Source organism: Corythoichthys intestinalis, chromosome 10 (assembly GCF_030265065.1).
Source record: "Corythoichthys intestinalis isolate RoL2023-P3 chromosome 10, ASM3026506v1, whole genome shotgun sequence".
Lineage (NCBI taxonomy): Eukaryota > Metazoa > Chordata > Actinopteri > Syngnathiformes > Syngnathidae > Corythoichthys > Corythoichthys intestinalis.
In genome coordinates, this window is record NC_080404.1 from 20,195,941 (window position 1) to 20,221,576 (window position 25,636).

Consider the following 25,636-nt stretch of genomic DNA (forward strand, 5'->3'; position numbering starts at 1 on the left):
GCACAAACAAGAAAAAATAATTGCAAATATCTCAAAAATGGTAGGAGGACAAACGAAAATTTTCACAACACAAACCAGGACAAACGAATGGCACCATTGTGGTTCTATTCCGCCGTATATGAGAGGCTGCGTGATATCATCGCTACAGATTAAAAGTGGAATATCTACAAAACCGTTGCAGGACAAACGAAAATGTTTACAGCATAAACCAGCACTAACAAAAGGCACAATTGAGAGCCTGTTCTGCCGTAGATATGGGGGCTGCGTGAAATCATCACTGCAAATTACAGTAAAAGCAAAATATCTACAAAACTGTTGGCGCACAAATGAAAATTGTTACGGCACAAACGAAGCACAGACAATTGACACCATTTTTAGCCGTTTGACCTCAGATTGACCTATAAAAGAATTGTAAATATCTCAAAAACGAGAGCAGCACAAACAAAACTTTTTACAGCACAAACGTAGCACAAACGATTGACATAATGTAATATAATTTTGATGGGGGGGCCAACTTCACAGAGGTTGATACCTCTATGATGCATTGATATACCAGAGGAAGATTTCATAATGAAGTTTTTTTGTTTTTGTTTTAACCCTTTCAGGGACAGTGATCACTGCAGTGGACAGCTATTTAAAAGTTGATGTTTAAGACCTTTAACCTTTTATAGGGCAAGTGACTATTTTTGGTCTTTACAAAAAACTTAAATATTAGCAGTTATCCTATTATTTAAAAAAAAAAAAAAAAATCATTATTGTATTTTAAGCTAATGAAAACTAAATTAATGAAATTAAAATGAAAACAAACAAAAATTGGTTACGGCCCCAACACTCATTTTTTCCCCCCCACCTTATTTTACTTAATGCATGCCATTGATGATGATAGACGTCCAATTCATTTAGACCAGGAAGACTGGCTGTAAGTGCTCATGTTTCAGTCTTCGCACCTCCCAGTCAAAATGGATTGGGTGTCTAGCTCCGTCAATGGCAGCCAATCATAAAGGATAAAAAAAACTGCTTAATTTGCATGAAATGTTGATAAAAATACAGGATTCAATTATACTTTTTCTTATTTCCAGTCTTTTCGAACCATGTCGCCAACCCTATCAAATGAGGTAAGCTCGATGTATGTGTGATGTACTGTATATACAGTACAGTTTAATATGCAATCTTACCATCACAATTAGTACTTTATCTAATATGTATATTTGTGTGTACTGTCTGTCAGGGATGTTATGACAAAAGGGAACGAATTCTCCAGAGGTCCACCAGTCAAGGCTCCTTAGGCTCCCCAGTTTATAATCGCCATGGTTACACACCCACTCTGTCACGGTCCCCGCAGCACTTTCACAGGCCAGGTGAGTTCTTGTGGATGTTTCTTACAATTACATTTATGATTAACGATTGTAGACGTGATCTACTAGCTTAATATGCTAGGGTTGTCAGTTCTTATTTTTTATTGTTTTTGCCACAGTAAAAGGAAATTTCACAAAAATTGACTGACTGGTTGCTATTTATTTTTTGATTCAACTAAATGAAAATTAAAAAAAATTTCATATTCCAATATCAGCCAGACAGACAATTTGTCTCATGAGCATCACCCTTCCCTTTTTGATTGTGTACAAGAGTGTAGCTTGTTTTCACCTCTGATTTAAAATTTTTTGCGTGTTTCAATTTTCAATGCCTGCAAATCTTCCTTCCTCTTCATTTCCCCTTACTTCTTCAATGTTGTCAACTGCTGTGGGTCGAACTCCCTTCCTCCCCGCAGAAGCTTTGACAGGCATGCAGAAACTCTGCTCCTCCTTGTGCAGTAACAGTGTGGGCTCCAGAAATAGTGACTCCCGCCCCTCCTCCCCTTTTAGACACCACTTCCTCCCCCATAGTCAAGGTAAGCCTCCCCACAACCACCATGCCTTTATGATCTCGTCCTTCTCCTAAGAAGCACATCATCACCATCAGACCCTGGGATGCAACCTCACGCTGATCGCATCTGTCATTTTTGGATCCATCACCATTCCTCATCACACAACTCGTGCCATCATTAGTGACACTGGCACTGCTTTATCTTAAAACAAATAACAAGCTCTTGGTGTTTGTTTGCAAGCCACTGAGAGATGTACTCATCAGTTTCTGCCTCTCAAATCCCTTAGTTTTTTTTGTTTTTGTGAAAGTTGTACAGTGCAGTATGTTGCGTTGTTAGTAACATTCAAATTATTCACAACTACAGGCAATAGTCATGTTCCTGTACCACGTAATTTTCTTCATGATTTATCGCTTTTCTAACTGTACCCATCTGCACTCCAGAATCAAAACTCACCTCACTTGCCCCATACACACTCTGGTTCCCCTTATACAATGCTATTTACATTCCTTTCTTGGTTCTTCTTACTGGAGGCACTGACCCATCAAGTGGCCGGAGCTCCCCTCTCCCGATACGACCCGATAGCCGGCCGGGCACACCGCCTCTCTCTCTGACCCCTAAACATTTTCACCTCCCAGGTAGGAGTCGGAGCTCACCCTGTCACTGTTTTGTCTTCCGATATTTCTTTCTTTCTCTCGCTTGCTCTCACATTTTGGAAGCTTGTTATTATGCTTTTATTAACTTATATTTCAAGAATACAGAGAGATGTATGGAGCCCCCCGGATGCAAGGGTGGAAAAAAAATATTAATTTGTACCCACAGTTGAGTAATCTGTACCCACAGTTTAGCAATGACCCAGAAACTAGTCACCAATTCAAATTGGCGGACACGCCAAACGTCGACGGACCAAGCAAGCAGCTAAACAATGTCACGTGTATTGTGTATGTGACAGCAACATACGTGCAAATGATAATACTTGAAAGAGACATTGTTCACAGCTACCAAAGAAAACGTGCATTAGTTACCTTTCAAGACAACTTTATTCATCAAGGGCAACGGCAGCCCATGTGTAGCTAACCCTAACACAGTTCCTAAACTCTAATCCCAACTCAAAGACATTTGAAAAAATCTCAATATTGCATCAAAAGTGATATCATTTACTAAATGACTCTCAGTGGCATCTGTCATAAACCCTCATTCATATCCATGACAGGTGTCATGTCATCATAATCATAATATGACACCAAGTTCAAATAAAGTGTAACCATTATCTGTACCCATTATTGAATTGTGGGACCTGTTTAGTAATCTGTGGGTAATCTGTCAGTACACATTACTAAACTGTATCCACAGATTACTAAACTGGGTAGCGTTAAGTAAACTGTGGGTACAGATGACTAAATAGTGGGTGGAAATTACTATACTGTGGGTACAGTTAAGTAAACTGTGGGTACAGATTACTAAACTATGGGTATGGGTAACTATAGCTATGAAAATATTTTTTTCTACCCTGGCACCCGGGGGTCTCCGTAGAGATGACCAGTAGTCATGGGTAAAAGATTACGGAATGTAATGGTAGCATGCCGAAGGATCTTGAAATGTGATTCTCTGTATTTGACTAATTTCAGATCAGGGAAGTAACATCTATAGAAAACCACCCATCTACAAACAATACGGTACCTTTTCTTTTATTTTCTCATCTGTATTGTGAATGAGTACTGATGTGTGTTAATGATAAATTGAAATTATTAATGTTCTGTGTTGGAAATGTTCTATTTAACTTATAGTTACCCGTTGTCACTACAAAGTATGTGTTTGAAGTCTGCCTCTGGTCAACTTCTGTCTCACCAGCAGCATTTATTCATTAGAACAAATATTGCTCAGCACTTTTCCCATTGCTTCCTCACATTACCATTTAGTAATGTGTTGTTGTAGTTGGGCATTTAAATCAAATTAAACTGTTTTTCTTAAGGGATTACCATAGACTTCATAATATATTGACAGGACACGGGGTGCTGGGCTGATTAATAGGGGGCCTATCTCCGTCAAAGCTGATTGAGTGGAAACACAGACAAAGAGCTTTTTACGTTGAAAATTCTTGTGAATAAATGCTTAAATCCCTGAATTCTTTATAGATATGGATGTAAAACAGTTTTGATTCTTGGTTAAAAGCAAAAAAAAAAACGGGCAGTTACCATTTATTTTACGTTAATATGTCGAATGTGCTGCTAGTCTTTAAAGCACTGTGTCGCCGCCTAATCACTACAAAGAGCTTTTTATGTTGAAAATTCTAGTGAATAAATGCTTAAATCCCTGAGGTCTTTATAGATATGAACGTAAAACAGTCTTGATCTTTGGTTAAAAGCAAAAAAAAAAAATGGGCAGTTAGCATTTATTTTACATAAATATTGCGAATTATGACGCCAATGCTGTAGAGTTTAATTTCTCCCATTGATTTTTTTTCACGTTTCAAAATGCATGCATGGTGCGATAAATATAATAATCACCTTGAATCCTCGAACAAATCATTCCTGAGACAATCCTTCCTGTTTTGTATGCGGTACAGCTTTCGTACTTTTTCAACCTAAATCAGGCATTGGATCGCTGCATGTGTTTGAGAATAACTGCGACCGACTTCGACCGACCTAAGCGGAGTGTGGGACGGCCCCCTACTAGAAGGCGTGGCGCAGTGTCTGGGGAATGTGTCCTGTAAATATCATTATGAAGTCCATGGGATTACAGAAATACACTACTTAAAATGTTTGGGATATGTAGCTTTTAAGAGAAATTTCATGATGAAACTTTTAAATCACACTTGTTTTATTTTCTTAGTGCTTCACCACAACGGATAAATTTCCTAGTTAAATAATATTTTGTATCCAAACTTCATGGTGCTGTTCACATTTTGACATCATCACACCAAGTCAACATTTAGGAAGTGATCAACAGTACAATGTCTTTGCAAGATTTTTAAAAGGGATATTGGACATTGAACTTGGCCACTGAAGGCTGCGTTCAGACTGCAGGCGTATCTGATTACAATCGGATTCCTCTTTAAACTTGATTTGTAGGGCTGGGCTGACTGTTCATACTACTTTTAGCAAGTGTCCAGATCGGATTTGGGCCTGTTCAGACTAGGCCATATTAGTACACACCAGACAGGTTGCCGTGGCAATGAAGGCATCGGTCGGCATAGAGTGACGTCATGGACAGTCCAACCCATTTGAGCTGTTCAGACAGGGAAGCATCTTGTCCAAATTTGATATGAAATTACCTCCCATGTGTGGTTTCAATCTGTCTCGCAAAAATCTGATTTCTATGCTTTGTGACTGTTTAGTCTACAAAAGATTTATCCGGTTTCAATCTGGATGGGCTAAAAAGTAAAAGGCTGCCAGTCTGCACAAGGCATTAGTTTCACAGAGTGCCATCAGCAGGTGTCAACAAAGATAGTGAAGAGATGGAAGACAACTCAAAAAACAGAAATAGACATCCTCAAGTTAAACATGTTTTGTGGTTTTTGAGAACAAGTTCCTCTCTGCAAAAAGTCCAGAACAGTTGGACATAGTTAATTAAATTGATAGAAATTGCGATTAAATTGTATTATAATAGTTATAGTGTGCTGTGGATTCATCCTGAAATTTCATCTAAAAGCCGAATATCATGTATGTAGTGTATCATATGGTTACAATAAAGAGTCCAACAAGTTTCGTATGGTACTACCATACGCTGTGTTTTTTGCCTCTTGGTGGTGAAAATACCTCCTAGTAAACAAACACTTCCCAATGTCACCTACGTACTTACAATATGGAGTCAACTACATTGTATTCATTGACTTGCCGTGGAAGAAATACTTAGCTTTGTGTAAGGCGCACACTGCTCATATGCTGAAGCAATATGTGGTTGAGCCAGTGACAAACGCTGCTAGATCAGTTGCCATGGTTACCAACCTATACACAGCTGCAATAGCACGTCAAAGCAAGTCGGCTGATGACATCATCAGATCTGCCACCTTCCCTGCTGCCCATGCTCCCTCACCAGACGACAGCTCACAGAGCGAGGGTGATTGTTGGCCCTCCTCTAACGCTGTATTAGGTATAGTAAGCTCCTAATGGGCATGCTTGCACTGTAGCCATGTAGTGGCAAACCTCACCTAACTAATTCTTCTTTCCCCTTGGAGCTGCTTGAAATCCTTAACTGCATCCTTGCTTCACTTTTAAGCACTCTTGGAATTCTGGCACATGTGTTATGTTATGCTTGCATTAATTGTGGAAGCTTTGTTTCTTTTGCTCTGTTGGCTCAAAGTAGCATCAGTTTGACTTTTTGTTACCGCCCCCTTTGGTGCAATTGATGTACAAAATAAAACCACAAATGACACAGACAGAGATAACTGAGACTGACTTCAAACTGACATATGTCCATGTGTCTTACATCTGTGCTGTTCTGTGTATTAGATGTGCAGTAAATCCAGTGGGTACATGACTGAAGCCACCAAAGTAAACGTCACATCATGTCAGCGTACCGAAATATTCCAAGTCCCCTGTTTGTCTGTCTTGTCAACTCTGTCTTACATTTGTGTTTCTTTTTTACACCATGTGTATTGTTTATTTCTGAGGTGTTGTTGTTTCTTAATAAGTAGAAATATACCTTCTCATTGTATTATTTACTACCATTATCATTTCTGTTGCACTATCCAAATACATGCGCTTCATGATTTCATCCAGCAGGATGTACATGTACTCTAATTTACATATTTTGGGCGGCTGTATTTTGATCCCACAGGCACAGAGGGAAGAAGACGATCCAGAGAAGAAGAGGAGGAAGATGCCTTAAAAAGAAAGCAGCTTCAGGAAGAACATCTCAACAAGGTTAGTCATATCATGAGAAACAATAAAAACTAGAAACTGCAATTTCGGGAGAAATTACAAACCTTGGTCTTTCCTCTGTGGAGATACAGATCTTAGCCCCACTCAGGTCTATCAATAGAATGGATCATAATGCCAGTCATTGGCACAAAACAAAGTAAAAGCCATTAGAAATGAATGGGAGAATTGGACGTCCATGGACGTCAATGGCGGTACCTTTCATAATTGTTAATGGAATCGGGGAAGTTTGGGGGACACGTCCTAATGATATCTAGTCATTTTCTGTTGATTTGGGGAAAAAAAAAAAATTTCCCATTGAAAATGAATGGGAAAATTTTTGGACGTCCATGGACGTCAATGGTATCAACTTACATAAGCGTCAATGGAATCCAAGTACATTGGCATCAATAAAATGAACAAACATGAAGAAATGCCATTGGAAATGAATGGGAAGTTTGGACGTCCATGAACGTCAATGGCATCACCCTCCATAAGCGGCAATGCAATCGGGGACATTTGGGGGACACGTCCTAATGATATCTAGTCATTTTCTGTTGATTTGGGGAAAAAAAAAAAAATCCCATTGAAAATGAATGGGAAAAATTTTGGACGTCCATGGACGTCAATGGTATCAACTTACATAAGCGTCAATAGAATCCAAGTACATTGGCATCAATAGAATGAACAAACATGAAGAAATGCCTTTGGAAATGAATGGGAAGTTTGGACGTCCATGGACGTCAATGGCATCACCCCCCATAAGCGGCAATGCAATCGGGGACATTTGGGGGACACGTCCTAATGATATCTAGTCATTTTCTGTTGATTTGGGGAAAAAAAAAAATTTCCAATTGAAAATGAATGGGGAAAATTTTGGACGTCTATGGACGTCAATGGTATCAACTTACATAAGCGTCAATGGAATCTAAGTACATTGGCATCAATAGAATGAACAAACATGAAGAAATGCCATTGGTATAAATGGGAAGTTTGGACGTCCCTGGACGTCAATGGCATCACCCTCCATAAGCAGCAATGCGATTGGGGACATTTGGGTGACACGTCCTATTGATATCTAGTCATTTTCTGTTGATTTGGGGAAAAAAAAAAATTTCCCATTGAAAATGAATGGGTAAAATTTTGGACGTCCATGGACGTCAATGGCAGCACCCCCCATAAGCGTCAATGGAATCCAAGTACATTGGCATCAAAAGAATGAACAAACATGAAGAAATGCCATTGGAAATTAATGGGAAGTTTGGACGTCCGTGGACGTCAATGGCATCACCCTCCATAAGCAGCAATGCAATCGGGGACATTTGGGGGACAGGTCCTATTGATATCTAGTCATTTTCTGTTGATTTGGGGAAAAAAAAAAATTTCCCATTGAAAATGAATGGGTAAAATTTTGGACGTCCATGGACGTCAATGGCAGCACCCCCCATAAGCGTCAATGGAATTGGGGACGTTTGGGATATACGTCCTATTGATATCTGGTCATTTTCTGTTGATTTGGAGAAATTTAGTTTTTTCCCCATTGAAAATGAATGGGAAAAATTTTGGACGTCCATGGAAGTCAATGGCGGCACCCTTCATAAGCGTCAATGGAATTGGGGAAGTTTGGGGGACACGTCCTATTGATATCTGGTCATTTTCTGTTGATTTGGGGAAATTTTGTTTTTTCCCCATTGAAAATGAATGGGAAAAATTTTGGACGTCCATGGCCGTCAATGGCATCGACATCCATATAGTCAATTGAATCCAAGTACATTGGCATCAGTAGATTCGACATGCATGGCCGTCAATGGCATCAATGCAATGTAAAAAATTCCATTGGAAATCCCATTGGAAGTGAATGGGAACTTTTCCCATTCGAAATGAATGGGATAGTTTTTGGCAAATTTCCGAGGGAGCGTAATTTTTTTCCAAATTCTGTATACAACTTTTATGCCCCTCACCGTCCCGGAATTTTAGATGCCCAAATTATGTGATTTGGTCAAAAATTGTAGGACTAGATACATTTTGAAACTTTTTTTTTTTTTACGGAAAATTGCCGTTTACGGACGAACGGAAAAAATTTCGGGGACATTTGTAAAGTTTCCTGTGTCACGCGAAAATTCCGGTCGTGCCGATACTTGAACGGTGCCGATCGGTCTCACGGTTCGGGCTGTGAAGCGCGCGGTTTTTTTCCATTCAAAATGAATAGGAAAGTTTTTGGCAAATTTCCGGGGAACCGTAAATTTTTGCCAAATTCTGTATACAACTTTTATGCCCCTCAATGTCCCGGAATTTTTGATGCCCAAATTATGCGATTTGGTCAAAAATTGTAGGACTAGATACATTTTTAAACTTTTTTTTTTTTCCGGAAAATTGCCGTTTACGGGCGAACGGAAAATTTTTCGGGGCCGTTTGAAAAATTCCCATCGTCGCGCGAAAATTCCGGTCGTGCCGATACTTGAACGGTACCGATCGGAGGTACGGTTCGGGCTGCACGGCGCGCCGAAAAAAACGTCGACAATTATTGAATAATAATAATAATAATAACTAGAAACTGCAATTTCGGGAGAAATTACACACCTTGGTCTTTCCTCTGTGGAGATACAGATCTTAGCCCCACTCAGGTCTATCAATAGAATGGATGATAATGCCAGTCATTGGCACAAAACAAAAAGCCATTAGAAATGAACTGGAGAATTGGACGTCCATGGACGTCAATGGCGGCACCCTTCATAATTGTTAATGCAATCGGAGACATTTGGGGGACACGTCCTATTGATATCTAGTCATTTTCTGTTGATTTGTGGAAAAAAAAAAAATTCCCATTGAAAATGAATGGGAAAAATTTTGGACGTCCATGGACGTCAATGGTATCAACTTACATAAGCGTCAATGGAATCCAAGTACATTGGCATCAATAGAATGAACAAACATGAAGAAATGCCATTGGAAATTAATGGGAAGTTTGGACGTCCATGGACGTCAATGGCATCACCCTCCATAAGCGGCAATGCAATCGGGGACATTTGGGGGACATGTCCTATTGATATCTAGTCATTTTCTGTTGATTTGGGGAAAAAAAAAAAATTCCCATTGAAAATGAATGGGAAAAATTTTGGACGTCCATGGACGTCAATGGTATCAACTTACATAAGCGTCAATGGAATCCAAGTACATTGGCATCAATAGAATGAACAAACATGAAGAAATGCCATTGGAAATGAATGGGAAGTTTGGACGTCCGTGGACGTCAATGGCATCACCCTCCATAAGCAGCAATGCAATCGGGCACATTTGGGGGAAACGTCCTATTGATATCTAGTCATTTTCTGTTGATTTTGGGAAAAAAAAAAAAATTCCCATTGAAAATGAATGGGAAAAATTTTGGACGTCCATGGACGTCAATGGTATAAACTTACATAAGCGTCAATGGAATCCAAGTACATTGGCATCAAAAGAATGAACAAACATGAAGAAATGCCATTGGAAATGAATGGGAAGTTTGGACGTCCCTGGACGTCAATGGCATCACCCTCCATAAGCAGCAATGCAATCGGGGACATTTGGGGGACAGGTCCTATTGATATCTAGTCATTTTCTGTTGATTTGGGGAAAAAAAAAAATTTGCCATTGAAAATGAATGGGTAAAATTTTGGACGTCCATGGACGTCAATGGCAGCACCCCCCATAAGCGTCAATGGAATTGGGGACGTTTGGGATATACGTCCTATTGATATCTGGTCATTTTCTGTTGATTTGGAGAAATGTAGTTTTTTCCCCATTGAAAATGAATGGGAAAAATTTTGGACGTCCATGTAAGTCAATGGCGGCACCCTTCATAAGCGTCAATGGAATTGGGGAAGTTTGGGGGACACGTCCTATTGATATCTGGTCATTTTCTGTTGATTTGGGGTAATTTTGTTTTTTCCCCATTGAAAATGAATGGGAAAAATTTTGGACGTCCATGGCAGTCAATGGCATCGACATCCATATAGTCAATTGAATCCAAGTACATTGGCATCAGTAGATTCGACATGCATGGCCGTCAATGGCATCAATGCAATGTAAATTCCATTGGAAATCCCATTGGAAGTGAATGGGACTTTTCCCATTCGAAATGAATGGGATAGTTTTTGGCAAATTTCCGAGGAAGCGTAATTTTTTTCCAAATTCTGTATACAACTTTTATGCCCCTCACCGTCCCGGAATTTTTGATGCCCAAATTGTGTGATTTGGTCAAAAATTGTAGGACTAGATACATTTTGAAACGTTTTTTTTTTTTCCGGAAAATTGCCGTTTACGAGCGAAGGGAAAATTTTTCGGGTCCGTTTGAAAAATTCCCATCGTCGCGCGAAAATTCCGGTCGTGCCGATATTTGAACGGTGCCGATCGGTCAAACGGTTCGGGCTGTGCAGCGTGCGTTTTTTTTTCATTCAAAATGAATTGGAAAGTTTTTGGCAAATTTCCGGGGAACCGTAAATTTTTGCCAAATTCTGTATACAACTTTTATGCCCCTCACCGTCCCGGAATTTTTGATACCCAAATTACGTGATTTGGTCAAAAATTGTAGGACTAGATACATTTTTAAACTTTTTTTTTTTTTCGGAAAATTGCCGTTTACGGGCGAACGGAAAATTTTTCGGGGCCGTTTGAAAAATTCCCATCGTCGCGCGAAAATTCCGGTCGTGCCGATACTTGAACGGTACCGATCGGAGCTATGGTTTGGGCTGCGCGGCGCGCCGAAAAAAACGTCAACAATTATTGAATAATAATAATAAAGAAAAAGTACAATAAAGTTGTACAACAACATAACCTTGTTCTTTCCCTTGGAAAGACCAAGGTAATAATAATAAAAAGTACAATAAAGTTGTACAACAACATAACCTTGTTCTTTCCCTTGGAAAGACCAAGGTAATAATAATAACTAGAAACTGCAATTTCGGGAGAAATTACACACCTTGGTCTTTCCTCTGTGGAGATACAGATCTTAGCCCCACTCAGGTCTATCAATAGAATGGATCATAATGCCAGTCATTGGCAAAAAACAAAGTAAAAGCCGTTAGAAATGAATGGGAGAATTGGACGTCCATGGACGTCAATGGCGGCACCTTTCGTAATTGTTAATGGAATCGGGGAAGTTTGGGGGACACGTCCTAATGATATCTAGTCATTTTCTGTTGATTTGGGAAAAAAAAAAAATTCCCATTGAAAATGAATGGGAAAAATTTTGGACGTCCATGGACGTCAATGGTATCAACTTACATAAGCGTCAATGGAATCCAAGTACATTGGCATCAATAAAATGAACAAACATGAAGAAATGCCATTGGAAATGAATGGGAAGTTTTGACGTCCATGGACGTCAATGGCATCACCCTCCATAAGGGGCAATGCAATCGGGGACTTTTGGGGGACACGTCCTAATGATATCTAGTCATTTTCTGTTGATTTGGGGAAAAAAAAAAAATCCCATTGAAAATGAATGGGAAAAATTTTGGACGTCCATGGACGTCAATGGTATCAACTTACATAAGCGTCAATGGAATCCAAGTACATTGGCATCAATAGAATGAACAAACATGAAGAAATGCCTTTGGAAATGAATGGGAAGTTTGGACGTCCATGGACGTCAATGGCATCACCCCCCATAAGCGGCAATGCAATCGGGGACATTTGGGGGACACGTCCTAATGATATCTAGTCATTTTCTGTTGATTTGGGGAAAAAAAAAAAATCCCATTGAAAATGAATGGGAAAAATTTTGGACGTCCATGGACGTCAATGGTATCAACTTACATAAGCGTCAATGGAATCCAAGTACATTGGCATCAATAGAATGAACAAACATGAAGAAATGCCATTGGAAATGAATGGGAAGTTTGGACGTCCCTGGACGTCAATGGCATCACCCTCCATAAGCAGCAATGCAATCGGGGACGTTTGGGGTATACGTCCTATTGATATCTGGTCATTTTCTGTTGATTTGGAGAAATTGAGTTTTTCCCCCATTGAAAATGAATGGGAAAAATTTTGGACGTCCATGGACGTCAATGGTATCAACTTACATAAGCGTCAATGGAATCCAAGTACATTGGCATCAATAGAATGAACAAACATGAAGAAATGCCATTGGGATTTAATGGGAAGTTTGGACGTCCATGAACGTCAATGGCATCACCCTCCATAAGCGGCAATGCAATCGGGGACATTTGGGGGACAAGTCCTAATGATATCTAGTCATTTTCTGTTGATTTGGGGAAAAAAAAAAATTTCCCATTGAAAATGAATGGGAAACATTTTGGACGTCCATGGACGTCAATGGTATCAACTTACATAAGGGTCAATGGAATCCAAGTACATTGGCATCAATAGAATGAACAAACATGAAGAAATGCCATTGGAAATTAATGGGAAGTTTGGACGTCCGTGGACCTCAATGGCATCACCCTCCATAAGCAGCAATGCAATCGGGCACATTTGGGGGAAACGTCCTATTGATATCTAGTCATTTTCTGTTGATTTGGGGAAAAAAAAAAAATTCCCATTGAAAATGAATGGGAAAAATTTTGGACGTCCATGGACGTCAATGGTATCAACTTATATAAGCGTCAATGGAATCCAAGTACATTGGCATCAAAAGAATGAACAAACGTGAAGAAATGCCATTGGAAATGAATGGGAAGTTTGGACGTCCCTGGACGTCAATGGCATCACCCTCCATAAGCAGCAATGCAATCGGGGACATTTGGGGGACAGGTCCTATTGATGTCTAGTCATTTTCTGTTGATTTGGGGAAGAAAAAAAAAAATTCCCATTGAAAATGAATGGGTAAAATTTTGGACGTCCATGGACGTCAATGGCAGCACCCCCCATAAGCGTCAATGGAATTGGGGATGTTTGGGATATACGTCCTATTGATATCTGGTCATTTTCTGTTGATTTGGAGAAATTTAGTTTTTTCCCCATTGAAAATGAATGGGAAAAATTTTGGACGTCCATGTAAGTCAATGGCGGCACCCCTCATAAGCGTCAATGGAACTGGGGAAGTTTGGGGGACACGTCCTATTGATATCTGGTCATTTTCTGTTGATTTGGGGTAATTTTGTTTTTTCCCCATTGAAAATGAATGGGAAAAATTTTGGACGTCCATGGCAGTCAATGGCATCGACATCTATATAGTCAATTGAATCCAAGTACATTGGCATCAGTAGATTCGACATGCATGGCCGTCAATGGCATTAATGCAATGTAAATTCCATTGGAAATCCCATTGGAAGTGAATGGGACTTTTCCCATTCGAAATGAATGGGATAGTTTTTGGCAAATTTCCGAGGAAGCGTAATTTTTTTCCAAATTCTGTATACAACTTTTATGCCCCTCACCGTCCCGGAATTTTTGATGCCCAAATTATTTGATTTGGTCAAAAATTGTAGGACTAGATACATTTTGAAACTTTTTTTTTTTTCACGGAAAATTGCCGTTTACGGACGAACGGAAAAATTTTCGGGGCCATTTGTAAAGTTTCCTGTGTCACGCGAAAATTCCGGTCGTGCCGATACTTGAACGGTGCCGATCGGTCTAACGGTTCGGGCTGTGAAGCGCGCGTTTTTTTTCCATTCAAAATGAATAGGAAAGTTTTTGGCAAATTTCCGGGGAACCGTAAATTTTTGCCAAATTCTGTATACAACTTTTATGCCCCTCACCGTCCCGGAATTTTTGATGCCCAAATTATGTGATTTGGTCAAAAATTGTAGGACTAGATACATTTTGAAACTTTTTTTATTTTTCGGAAAATTGCCGTTTACGGGCGAACGGAAAATTTTTCCTGGCGGTTTGAAAAATTCCCATCGTCACGCGAAAAATCCGGTCGTGCCGATACTTCAACGGTGCCGATCGGTGCTACGGTTTGGGCTGTGCGTTGGCTCAAAAAAACGCGGAGAATTATTGAATAATAATAATAACTAGAAACTGCAATTTCGGGAGAAATTACACACCTTGGTCTTTCCTCTGTGGAGACACAGATCTTAGCCCCACTCAGGTCTATCAATAGAATGGATCATAATGCCAGTCATTGGCAAAAAACAAAGTAAAAGCCGTTAGAAATGAATGGGAGAATTGGACGTCCATGGACGTCAATGGCGGCACCTTTCATAATTGTTAATGGAATCGGGGAAGTTTGGGGGACACGTCCTAATGATATCTAGTCATTTTCTGTTGATTTGGGGAAAAAAAAAAAAATTCCCATTGAAAATGAATGGGAAAAATTTTGGACGTCCATGGACGTCAATGGTATCAACTTACATAAGCGTCAATGGAATCCAAGTACATTGGCATCAATAAAATGAACAAACATGAAGAAATGCCATTGGAAATGAATGGGAAGTTTAGACGTCCATGAACGTCAATGGCATCACCCTCCATAAGCGGCAATGCAATCGGGGACATTTGGGGGAAACGTCCTAATGATATCTAGTCATTTTCTGTTGATTTGGGAAAAAAAAAAAAAAATCCCATTGAAAATGAATGGGAAAAATTTTGGACGTCCATGGACGTCAATGGTATCAACTTACATAAGCGTCAATGGAATCCAAGTACATTGGCATCAATAAAATGAACAAACATGAAGAAATGGCTTTGGAAATGATTGGGAAGTTTGGACGTCCATGGACGTCAATGGCATCACCCCCCATAAGCGGTAATGCAATCGGGGACATTTGGGGGACACGTCCTAATGATATCTAGTCATTTTCTGTTGATTTGGGGAAAAAAAAAAAAAATCCCATTGAAAATGAATGGGAAAATTTTGGACGTCCATGGACGTCAATGGTATCAACTTACATAAGCGTCAATGGAATCCAAGTACATTGGCATCAATAAAATGAACAAACATGAAGAAATGGCTTTGGAAATGATTGGGAAGTTTGGACGTCCATGGACGTCAATGGCATCACCCCCCATAAGCGGTAATGCAATCGGGGACATTTGGGGGACACGTCCTAATGATATCTAGTCATTTTCTGTTGATTTGGGGAAAAAAAAAAAATTCCCATTGAAAATGAATGGGAAAAATTTTGGACGTCCATGGACGTCAATGGTATCAACTTACATAACCGTCAATGGAATCCAAGTACATTGGCATCAAAAGAATGAACAAACATGAAGAAATGCCATTGGAAATGAATGGGAAGTTTGGACGTCCCTGGACGTCAATGGCATCACCCTCCATAAGTAGCAATGCAATCGGGGACATTTGGGGGACAGGTCCTATTGATATCTAGTCATTTTCTGTTGATTTGGGGAAAAAAAAAAATTTCCCATTGAAAATGAATGGGAAAAATTTTGGACGTCCATGGACGTCAATGGTATCAACTTACATAAGCGTCAATGGAATCCAAGTACATTGGCATCAATAAAATGAACAAACATGAAGAAATGCCATTGGAAATGAATGGGAAGTTTAGACGTCCATGAACGTCAATGGCATCACCCTCCATAAGCGGCAATGCAATCGGGGACATTTGGGGGAAACGTCCTAATGATATCTAGTCATTTTCTGTTGATTTGGGAAAAAAAAAAAAAAATCCCATTGAAAATGAATGGGAAAAATTTTGGACGTCCATGGACGTCAATGGTATCAACTTACATAAGCGTCAATGGAATCCAAGTACATTGGCATCAATAAAATGAACAAACATGAAGAAATGGCTTTGGAAATGATTGGGAAGTTTGGACGTCCATGGACGTCAATGGCATCACCCCCCATAAGCGGTAATGCAATCGGGGACATTTGGGGGACACGTCCTAATGATATCTAGTCATTTTCTGTTGATTTGGGGAAAAAAAAAAAATTCCCATTGAAAATGAATGGGAAAAATTTTGGACGTCCATGGACGTCAATGGTATCAACTTACATAACCGTCAATGGAATCCAAGTACATTGGCATCAAAAGAATGAACAAACATGAAGAAATGCCATTGGAAATGAATGGGAAGTTTGGACGTCCCTGGACGTCAATGGCATCACCCTCCATAAGCTGCAATGCAATCGGGGACATTTGGGGGACAGGTCCTATTGATATCTAGTCATTTTCTGTTGATTTGGGGAAAAAAAAAAATTTCCCATTGAAAATGAATGGGTAAAATTTTGGACGTCCATGGACGTCAATGGCAGCACCCCCCATAAGCGTCAATGGAATTGGGGACGTTTGGGATATACGTCCTATTGATATCTGGTCATTTTCTGTTGATTTGGAGAAATTTAGTTTTTTCCCCATTGAAAATGAATGGGAAAAATTTTGGACGTCCATGTAAGTCAATGGCGGCACCCTTCATAAGCGTCAATGGAATTGGGGAAGTTTGGGGGACACGTCCTATTGATATCTGGTCATTTTCTGTTGATTTGGGGTAATTTTGTTTTTTCCCCATTGAAAATGAATGGGAAAAATTTTGGACGTCCATGGCAGTCAATGGCATCGACATCTATATAGTCAGTTGAATCCAAGTACATTGGCATCAGTAGATTCGACATGCATGGCCGTCAATGGCATCAATGCAATGTAAATTCCATTGGAAATCCCATTGGAAGTGAATGGGAACTTTTCCCATTCGAAATGAATGGGATAGTTTTTGGCAAATTTCCGAGGAAGCGTAATTTTTTTCCAAATTCTGTATACAACTTTTATGCCCCTCACCGTCCCGGAATTTTTGATGCCCAAATTATGTGATTTGGTCAAAAATTGTAGGACTAGATACATTTTGAAACTTTTTTTTTTTTCACGGAAAATTGCCGTTTACGGACGAACGGAAAAATTTTCGGGGCCATTTGTAAAGTTTCCTGTGTCACGCGAAAATTCCGGTCGTGCCGATACTTGAACGGTGCCGATCGGTCTAACGGTTCGGGCTGTGAAGCGCGCGTTTTTTTTCCACTCAAAATGAATAGGAAAGTTTTTGGCAAATTTCCGGGGAACCGTAAATTTTTGCCAAATTCTGTATACAACTTTTATGCCCCTCACCGTCCCGGAATTTTTGATGCCCAAATTATGTGATTTGGTCAAAAATTGTAGGACTAGATACATTTTTAAACTTTTTTTATTTTTCGGAAAATTGCCGTTTACGGGCGAACGGAAAATTTTTCGTGGCGGTTTGAAAAATTCCCATCGTCACACGAAAAATCCGGTCGTGCCGATACTTGAACGGTGCCGATCGGTGCTACGGTTTGGGCTGTGCGTTGGCTCAAAAAAACGCGGAGAATAAGATGAATAATAATAATAATAACTAGAAACTGCAATTTCGGGAGAAATTACACACCTTGGTCTTTCCTCTGTGGAGATACAGATCTTAGCCCCACTCAGGTCTATCAATAGAATGGATGATAATGCCAGTCATTGGCACAAAACAAAAAGCCATTAGAAATGAACTGGAGAATTGGACGTCCATGGACGTCAATGGCGGCACCCTTCATAATTGTTAATGCAATCGGAGACATTTGGGGGACACGTCCTATTGATATCTAGTCATTTTCTGTTGATTTGTGGAAAAAAAAAAAATTCCCATTGAAAATGAATGGGAAAAATTTTGGACGTCCATGGACGTCAATGGTATCAACTTACATAAGCGTCAATGGAATCCAAGTACATTGGCATCAATAGAATGAACAAACATGAAGAAATGCCATTGGAAATTAATGGGAAGTTTGGACGTCCATGGACGTCAATGGCATCACCCTCCATAAGCAGCAATGCAATCGGGGACATTTGGGGGACATGTCCTATTGATATCTAGTCATTTTCTGTTGATTTGGGGAAAAAAAAAAAATTCCCATTGAAAATGAATGGGAAAAATTTTGGACGTCCATGGACGTCAATGGTATCAACTTACATAAGCGTCAATGGAATCCAAGTACATTGGCATCAATAGAATGAACAAACATGAAGAAATGCCATTGGAAATGAATGGGAAGTTTGGACGTCCGTGGACGTCAATGGCATCACCCTCCATAAGCAGCAATGCAATTGGGGACATTTGGGGGACACGTCCTATTGATATCTAGTCATTTTCTGTTGATTTGGGGAAAAAAAAAAAATTCCCATTGAAAATGAATGGGAAAAATTTTGGACGTCCATGGACGTCAATGGTATCAACTTACATAAGCGTCAATGGAATCCAAGTACATTGGCATCAATAGAATGAACAAACATGAAGAAATGCCATTGGGATTTAATGGGAAGTTTGGACGTCCCTGGATGTCAATGGCATCACCCTCCATAAGCAGCAATGCAATTGGGGACATTTGGGGGACACGTCCTATTGATATCTAGTCATTTTCTGTTGATTTGGGGAAAAAAAAAAAATTCCCATTGAAAATGAATGGGTAAAATTTTGGACGTCCATGGACGTCAATGGCAGCACCCCCCATAAGCGTCAATGGAGTTGGGGACGTTTGGGGTATACGTCCTATTGATATCTGGTCATTTTCTGTTGATTTGGAGAAATGTAGTTTTTTCCCCATTGAAAATGAATGGGAAAAATTTTGGACGTCCATGTAAGTCAATGGCGGCACTCTTCATAAGCGTCAATGGAATTGGGGAAGTTTGGGGGACACGTCCTATTGATATCTGGTCATTTTCTGTTGATTTGGGGTAATTTTGTTTTTTCCCCATTGAAAATGAATGGGAAAAATTTTGGACGTCCATGGCAGTCAATGGCATCGACATCCATATAATCAATTGAATCCAAGTACATTGGCATCAGTAGATTTGACATGCATGGCCGTCAATGGCATCAATGCAATGTAAATTCCATTGGAAATCCCATTGGAAGTGAATGGGACTTTTCCCATTCGAAATGAATGGGATAGTTTTTGGCAAATTTCCGAGGAAGCGTAATTTTTTTCCAAATTCTGTATACAACTTTTATGCCCCTCACTGTCCCGGAATTTTTGATGCCCAAATTATGTGATTTGGTCAAAAATTGTAGGACTAGATACATTTTGAAACTTTTTTTTTTTTCACGGAAAATTGCCGTTTACGGACGAATGGAAAAATTTTCGGGGCCATTTGTAAAGTTTCCTGTGTCACGCGAAAATTCCGGTCGTGCCGATACTTGAACGGTGCCGATCGGTCTAACGGTTCGGGCTGTGAAGCGCGCGTTTTTTTTCCATTCAAAATGAATAGGAAAGTTTTTGGCAAATTTCCGGGGAACCGTAAATTTTTGCCAAATTCTGTATACAACTTTTATGCCCCTCACCGTCCCGGAATTTTTGATGCCCAAATTATGTGATTTGGTCAAAAATTGTAGGACTAGATACATTTTGAAACTTTTTTTATTTTTCGGAAAATTGCCGTTTACGGGCGAACGGAAAATTTTTCGTGGCGGTTTGAAAAATTCCCATCGTCACGCGAAAAATCCGGTCGTGCCGATACTTCAACGGTGCCGATCGGTGCTACGGTTTGGGCTGTGCGTTGGCTCAAAAAAACGCGGAGAATTATTGAATAATAATAATAACTAGAAACTGCAATTTCGGGAGAAATTACACACCTTGGTCTTTCCTCTGTGGTGATACAGATCTTAGCCCCACTCAGGTCTATCAATAGAATGGATCATAATGCCAGTCATTGGCACAAAACAAAGTAAAAGCCATTAGAAATGAATGGGAGAATTGGACGTCCATGGACGTCAATGGCGGCACCTTTCATAATTGTTAATGGAATCGGGGAAGTTTGGGGGACACGTCCTAATGATATCTAGTCATTTTCTGTTGATTTGGGGAAAAAAAAAAATTACCATTGAAAATGAATGGGAAAAATTTTGGACGTCCATGGACGTCAATGGTATCAACTTACATAAGCGTCAATGGAATCCAAGTACATTGGCATCAATAGAATGAACAAACATGAAGAAATGCCTTTGGAAATGAATGGGAAGTTTGGACGTCCATGGACGTCAATGGCATCACCCCCCATAAGCGGCAATGCAATCGGGGACATTTGGGGGACACGTCCTAATGATATCTAGTCATTTTCTGTTGATTTGGGGAAAAAAAAAAATTTCCCATTGAAAATGAATGGGAAAAATTTTGGACGTCCATGGACGTCAATGGTATCAACTTACATAACCGTCAATGGAATCCAAGTACATTGGCATCAAAAGAATGAACAAACATGAAGAAATGCCATTGGAAATGAATGGGAAGTTTGGACGTCCCTGGACGTCAATGGCATCACCCTCCATAAGCAGCAATGCAATCGGGGACATTTGGGGGACAGGTCCTATTGATATCTAGTCATTTTCTGTTGATTTGGGAAAAAAAAAAAATTTCCCATTGAAAATGAATGGGAAAAATTTTGGACGTCCATGGACGTCAATGGTATCAACTTACATAAGCGTCAATGGAATCCAAGTACATTGGCATCAATAAAATGAACAAACATGAAGAAATGCCATTGGAAATTAATGGGAAGTTTGGACGTCCGTGGACGTCAATGGCATCACCCTCCATAAGCGGCAATGCAATCGGGCACATTTGGGGGAAACGTCCTATTGATATCTAGTCATTTTCTGTTGATTTGGGGAAAAAAAAAAAATTCCCATTGAAAATGAATGGGAAAAATTTTGGACGTCCATGGACGTCAATGGTATCAACTTACATAAGCGTCAATGGAATGCAAGTACATTGGCATCAATAGAATGAACAAACATGAAGAAATGCCATTGGAATAAATGGGAAGTTTGGACGTCCCTGGACGTCAATGGCATCACCCTCCATAAGCAGCAATGCAATCGGGGATATTTGTGGGACACGTCCTATTGATATCTAGTCATTTTCTGTTGATTTTGGGAAAAAAAAAAAAATTCCCATTGAAAATGAATGGGTAAAATTTTGGACGTCCATGGACGTCAATGGTATCAACTTACATAAGCGTCAATGGAATCCAAGTACATTGGCATCAATAGAATGAACAAACATGAAGAAATGCCATTGGAATAAATGGGAAGTTTGGACGTCCCTGGACGTCAATGGCATCACCCTCCATAAGCAGCAATGCAATCGGGGATATTTGGGGGACACGTCCTATTGATATCTAGTCATTTTCTGTTGATTTGGGGAAAAAAAAAAAATTCCCATTGAAAATGAATGGGTAAAATTTTGGACGTCCATGGACGTCAATGGCAGCACCCCCCATAAGCGTCAATGGAGTTGGGGACGTTTGGGGTATACGTCCTATTGATATCTGGTCATTTTCTGTTGATTTGGAGAAATTTATTTTTTTCCCCATTGAAAATGAATGGGAAAAATTTTGGACGTCCATGTAAGTCAATGGCGGCACCCTTCATAAGCGTCAATGGAATTGGGGAAGTTTGGGGGACACGTCCTATTGATATCTGGCCATTTTCTGTTGATTTGGGGTAATTTTGTTTTTTCCCCATTGAAAATGAATGGGAAAAATTTTGGACGTCCATGGCAGTCAATGGCATCGACATCCATATAATCAATTGAATCCAAGTACATTGGCATCAGTAGATTCGACATGCATGGCCGTCAATGGCATCAATGCAATGTAAATTCCATTGGAAATCCCATTGGAAGTGAATGGGAACTTTTCCCATTCGAAATGAATGGGATAGTTTTTGGCAAATTTCCGAGGAAGCGTAATTTTTTTCCAAATTCTGTATACAACTTTTATGCCCCTCACCGTCCCGGAATTTTTGATGCCCAAATTATGTGATTTGGTCAAAAATTGTAGGACTAGATACATTTTGAAACTTTTTTTTTTTTCACGGAAAATTGCCGTTTACGGACGAACGGAAAATTTTTCGGGGCCATTTGTAAAGTTTCCTGTGTCACGCGAAAATTCCGGTCGTGCCGATACTTGAACGGTGCCGATCGGTCTAACGGTTCGGGCTGTGAAGCGCGCGTTTTTTTTCCATTCAAAATGAATAGGAAAGTTTTTGGCAAATTTCCGGGAAACCGTAAATTTTTGCCAAATTCTGTATACAACTTTTATGCCCCTCACCGTCCCGGAATTTTTGATGCCCAAATTATGTGATTTGGTCAAAAATTGTAGGACTAGATACATTTTGAAACTTTTTTTATTTTTCGGAAAATTGCCGTTTACGGGCGAACGGAAAATTTTTCGTGGCGGTTTGAAAAATTCCCATCGTCACGCGAAAATTCCGGTCGTGCCGATACTTGAACTGTGCCGATCGGTGCTACGGTTTGGGCTGTGCGTTGGCTCAAAAAAACGCGGAGAATAAGATGAATAAATAATAAGTACAATAAAGTTGCACAATAACAATACCTTGTTCTTTCTTTCAGAAAGACCAAGGTAACTAGAAACTGCAATTTCGGGAGAAATTACACACCTTGGTCTTTCCTCTGTGGAGATACAGATCTTAGCCCCACTCAGGTCTATCAATAGAATGGATGATAATGCCAGTCATTGGCACAAAACAAAAAGCCATTAGAAATGAACTGGAGAATTGGACGTCCATGGACGTCAATGGCGGCACCCTTCATAATTGTTAATGCAATCGGAGACATTTGGGGGACACGTCCTATTGATATCTAGTCATTTTCTGTTGATTTGTGGAAAAAAAAAAAATTCCCATTGAAAATGAATGGGAAAAATTTTGGACGTCCATGGACGTCAATGGTATCAACTTACATAAGCGTCAATGGAATCCAAGTACATTGGCATCAATAGAATGAACAAACATGAAGAAATGCCATTGGAAATTAATGGGAAGTTTGGACGTCCATGGACGTCAATGGCATCACCCTCCATAAGCGGCAATGCAATCGGGCACATTTGGGGGAAACGTCCTATTGATATCTAGTCATTTTCTGTTGATTTGGGGAAAAAAAAAAAATTCCCATTGAAAATGAATGGGAAAAATTTTGGACGTCCATGGACGTCAATGGTATCAACTTACATAAGCGTCAATGGAATCCAAGTACATTGGCATCAATAGAATGAACAAACATGAAGAAATGCCATTGGAATTTAATGGGAAGTTTGGACGTCCCTGGATGTCAATGGCATCACCCTCCATAAGAGGCAATGCAATCGGGGACATTTGGGGGACACGTCCTATTGATATCTAGTCATTTTCTGTTGATTTGGGGAAAAAAAAAAAAAATTCCCATTGAAAATGAATGGGAAAAATTTTGGACGTCCATGGACGTCAATGGTATAATTTTACATAAGCGTCAATGGAATCCAAGTACATTGGCATCAATAGAGTTAACAAACATGAAGAAATGCCATTGGAAATGAATGGGAAGTTTGGACGTCCGTGGCCGTCAATGGCATCACCCTCCATAAGAGGCAATGCAATCGGGGACATTTGGGGGACACGTCCTATTGATATCTAGTCATTTTCTGTTGATTTGGGGAAAAAAAAAAATTCCCATTGAAAATGAATGGGAAAAATTTTGGACGTCCATGGACGTCAATGCTATCAATTTACATAAGCGTCAATGGAATCCAAGTACATTGGCATCAATAGAATGAACAAACATGAAGAAATGCCATTGGGATTTAATGGGAAGTTTGGACGTCCATGGCCGTCAATGGCATCACCCTCCATAAGCGGCAATGCAATCGGGGACATTTGGGGGACACGTCCTAATGATATCTAGTCATTTTCTGTTGATTTGGGGAAAAAAAAAATTCCCATTGAAAATGAATGGGAAAATTTTTGGACGTCCATGGACGTCAATGGTATCAACTTACATAAGCGTCAATGGAATCCAAGTACATTGGCATCAATAGAATGAACAAACATGAAGAAACGCCATTGGAAATTAATGGGAAGTTTGGACGTCCGTGAACGTCAATGGCATCACCCTCCATAAGCAGCAATGCAATCGGGGACATTTGGGGGACAGGTCCTATTGATATCTAGTCATTTTCTGTTGATTTGGGGAAAAAAAAAAAATTCCCATTGAAAATGAATGGGAAAAATTTTGGACGTCCATGGACGTCAATGGTATCAACTTACATAAGCGTCAATGGAATCCAAGTACATTGGCATCAATAGAATGAACAAACATGAAGAAATGCCATTGGAAATGAATGGGAAGTTTGGACGTCCGTGGACGTCAATGGCATCACCCTCCATAAGCAGCAATGCAATCGGGCACATTTGGGGGAAACGTCCTATTGATATCTAGTCATTTTCTGTTGATTTGTGGAAAAAAAAAAAATTCCCATTGAAAATGAATGGGAAAAATTTTGGACGTCCATGGACGTCAATGGTATCAACTTACATAAGCGTCAATGGAATCCAAGTACATTGGCATCAATAGAATGAACAAACATGAAGAAATGCCATTGGGATTTAATGGGAAGTTTGGACGTCCCTGGACGTCAATGGCATCACCCTCCATAAGCAGCAATGCAATTGGGGACATTTGGGGGACACGTCCTATTGATATCTAGTCATTTTCTGTTGATTTGGGGAAAAAAAAAAATTTCCCATTGAAAATGAATGGGTAAAATTTTGGACGTCCATGGACGTCAATGGCAGCACCCCCCATAAGCGTCAATGGAGTTGGGGACGTTTGGGGTATACGTCCTATTGATATCTGGTCATTTTCTGTTGATTTGGAGAAATGTAGTTTTTTCCCCATTGAAAATGAATGGGAAAAATTTTGGACGTCCATGTAAGTCAATGGCGGCACACTTCATAAGCGTCAATGGAATTGGGGAAGTTTGGGGGACACGTCCTATTGATATCTGGTCATTTTCTGTTGATTTGGGGTAATTTTGTTTTTCCCCATTGAAAATGAATGGGAAAAATTTTGGACGTCCATGGCAGTCAATGGCATCGACATCCATATAATCAATTGAATCCAAGTACATTGGCATCAGTAGATTTGACATGCATGGCCGTCAATGGCATCAATGCAATG

The 25,636-nt window shown here is 39.8% G+C and overlaps 1 protein-coding gene across 10 annotated transcripts in view; it reads left to right on the forward strand.

Annotated features, from left to right (window-relative positions):
- The window catches only part of LOC130922993 (actin-binding LIM protein 1-like), a 188,646-nt gene that overhangs the window by 68,455 nt on the left and 94,555 nt on the right, over positions 1 to 25,636 (forward strand). For 8 of the 10 annotated variants that reach the window (XR_009064639.1, XR_009064638.1, XR_009064640.1 and 5 more), the window contains 6 exons: positions 1,080 to 1,115; positions 1,229 to 1,358; positions 1,769 to 1,888; positions 2,395 to 2,499; positions 3,490 to 3,537; positions 6,641 to 6,726. Coding sequence is in view for 7 of the 10 variants with exons in the window: in XM_057848337.1 (XP_057704320.1) it covers positions 1,080 to 1,115; positions 1,229 to 1,358; positions 1,769 to 1,888; positions 2,395 to 2,499; positions 3,490 to 3,537; positions 6,641 to 6,726 (525 nt within the window). In the remaining 3 variants the exon portion in view is untranslated. Of the gene's footprint in view, positions 1 to 1,079; positions 1,116 to 1,228; positions 1,359 to 1,768; positions 1,889 to 2,394; positions 2,500 to 3,489; positions 3,538 to 5,818; positions 5,954 to 6,640; positions 6,727 to 25,636 lie in introns of all 10 variants that reach the window. The other 2 variants (XM_057848341.1, XM_057848335.1) reach the window with 2 other exon arrangements.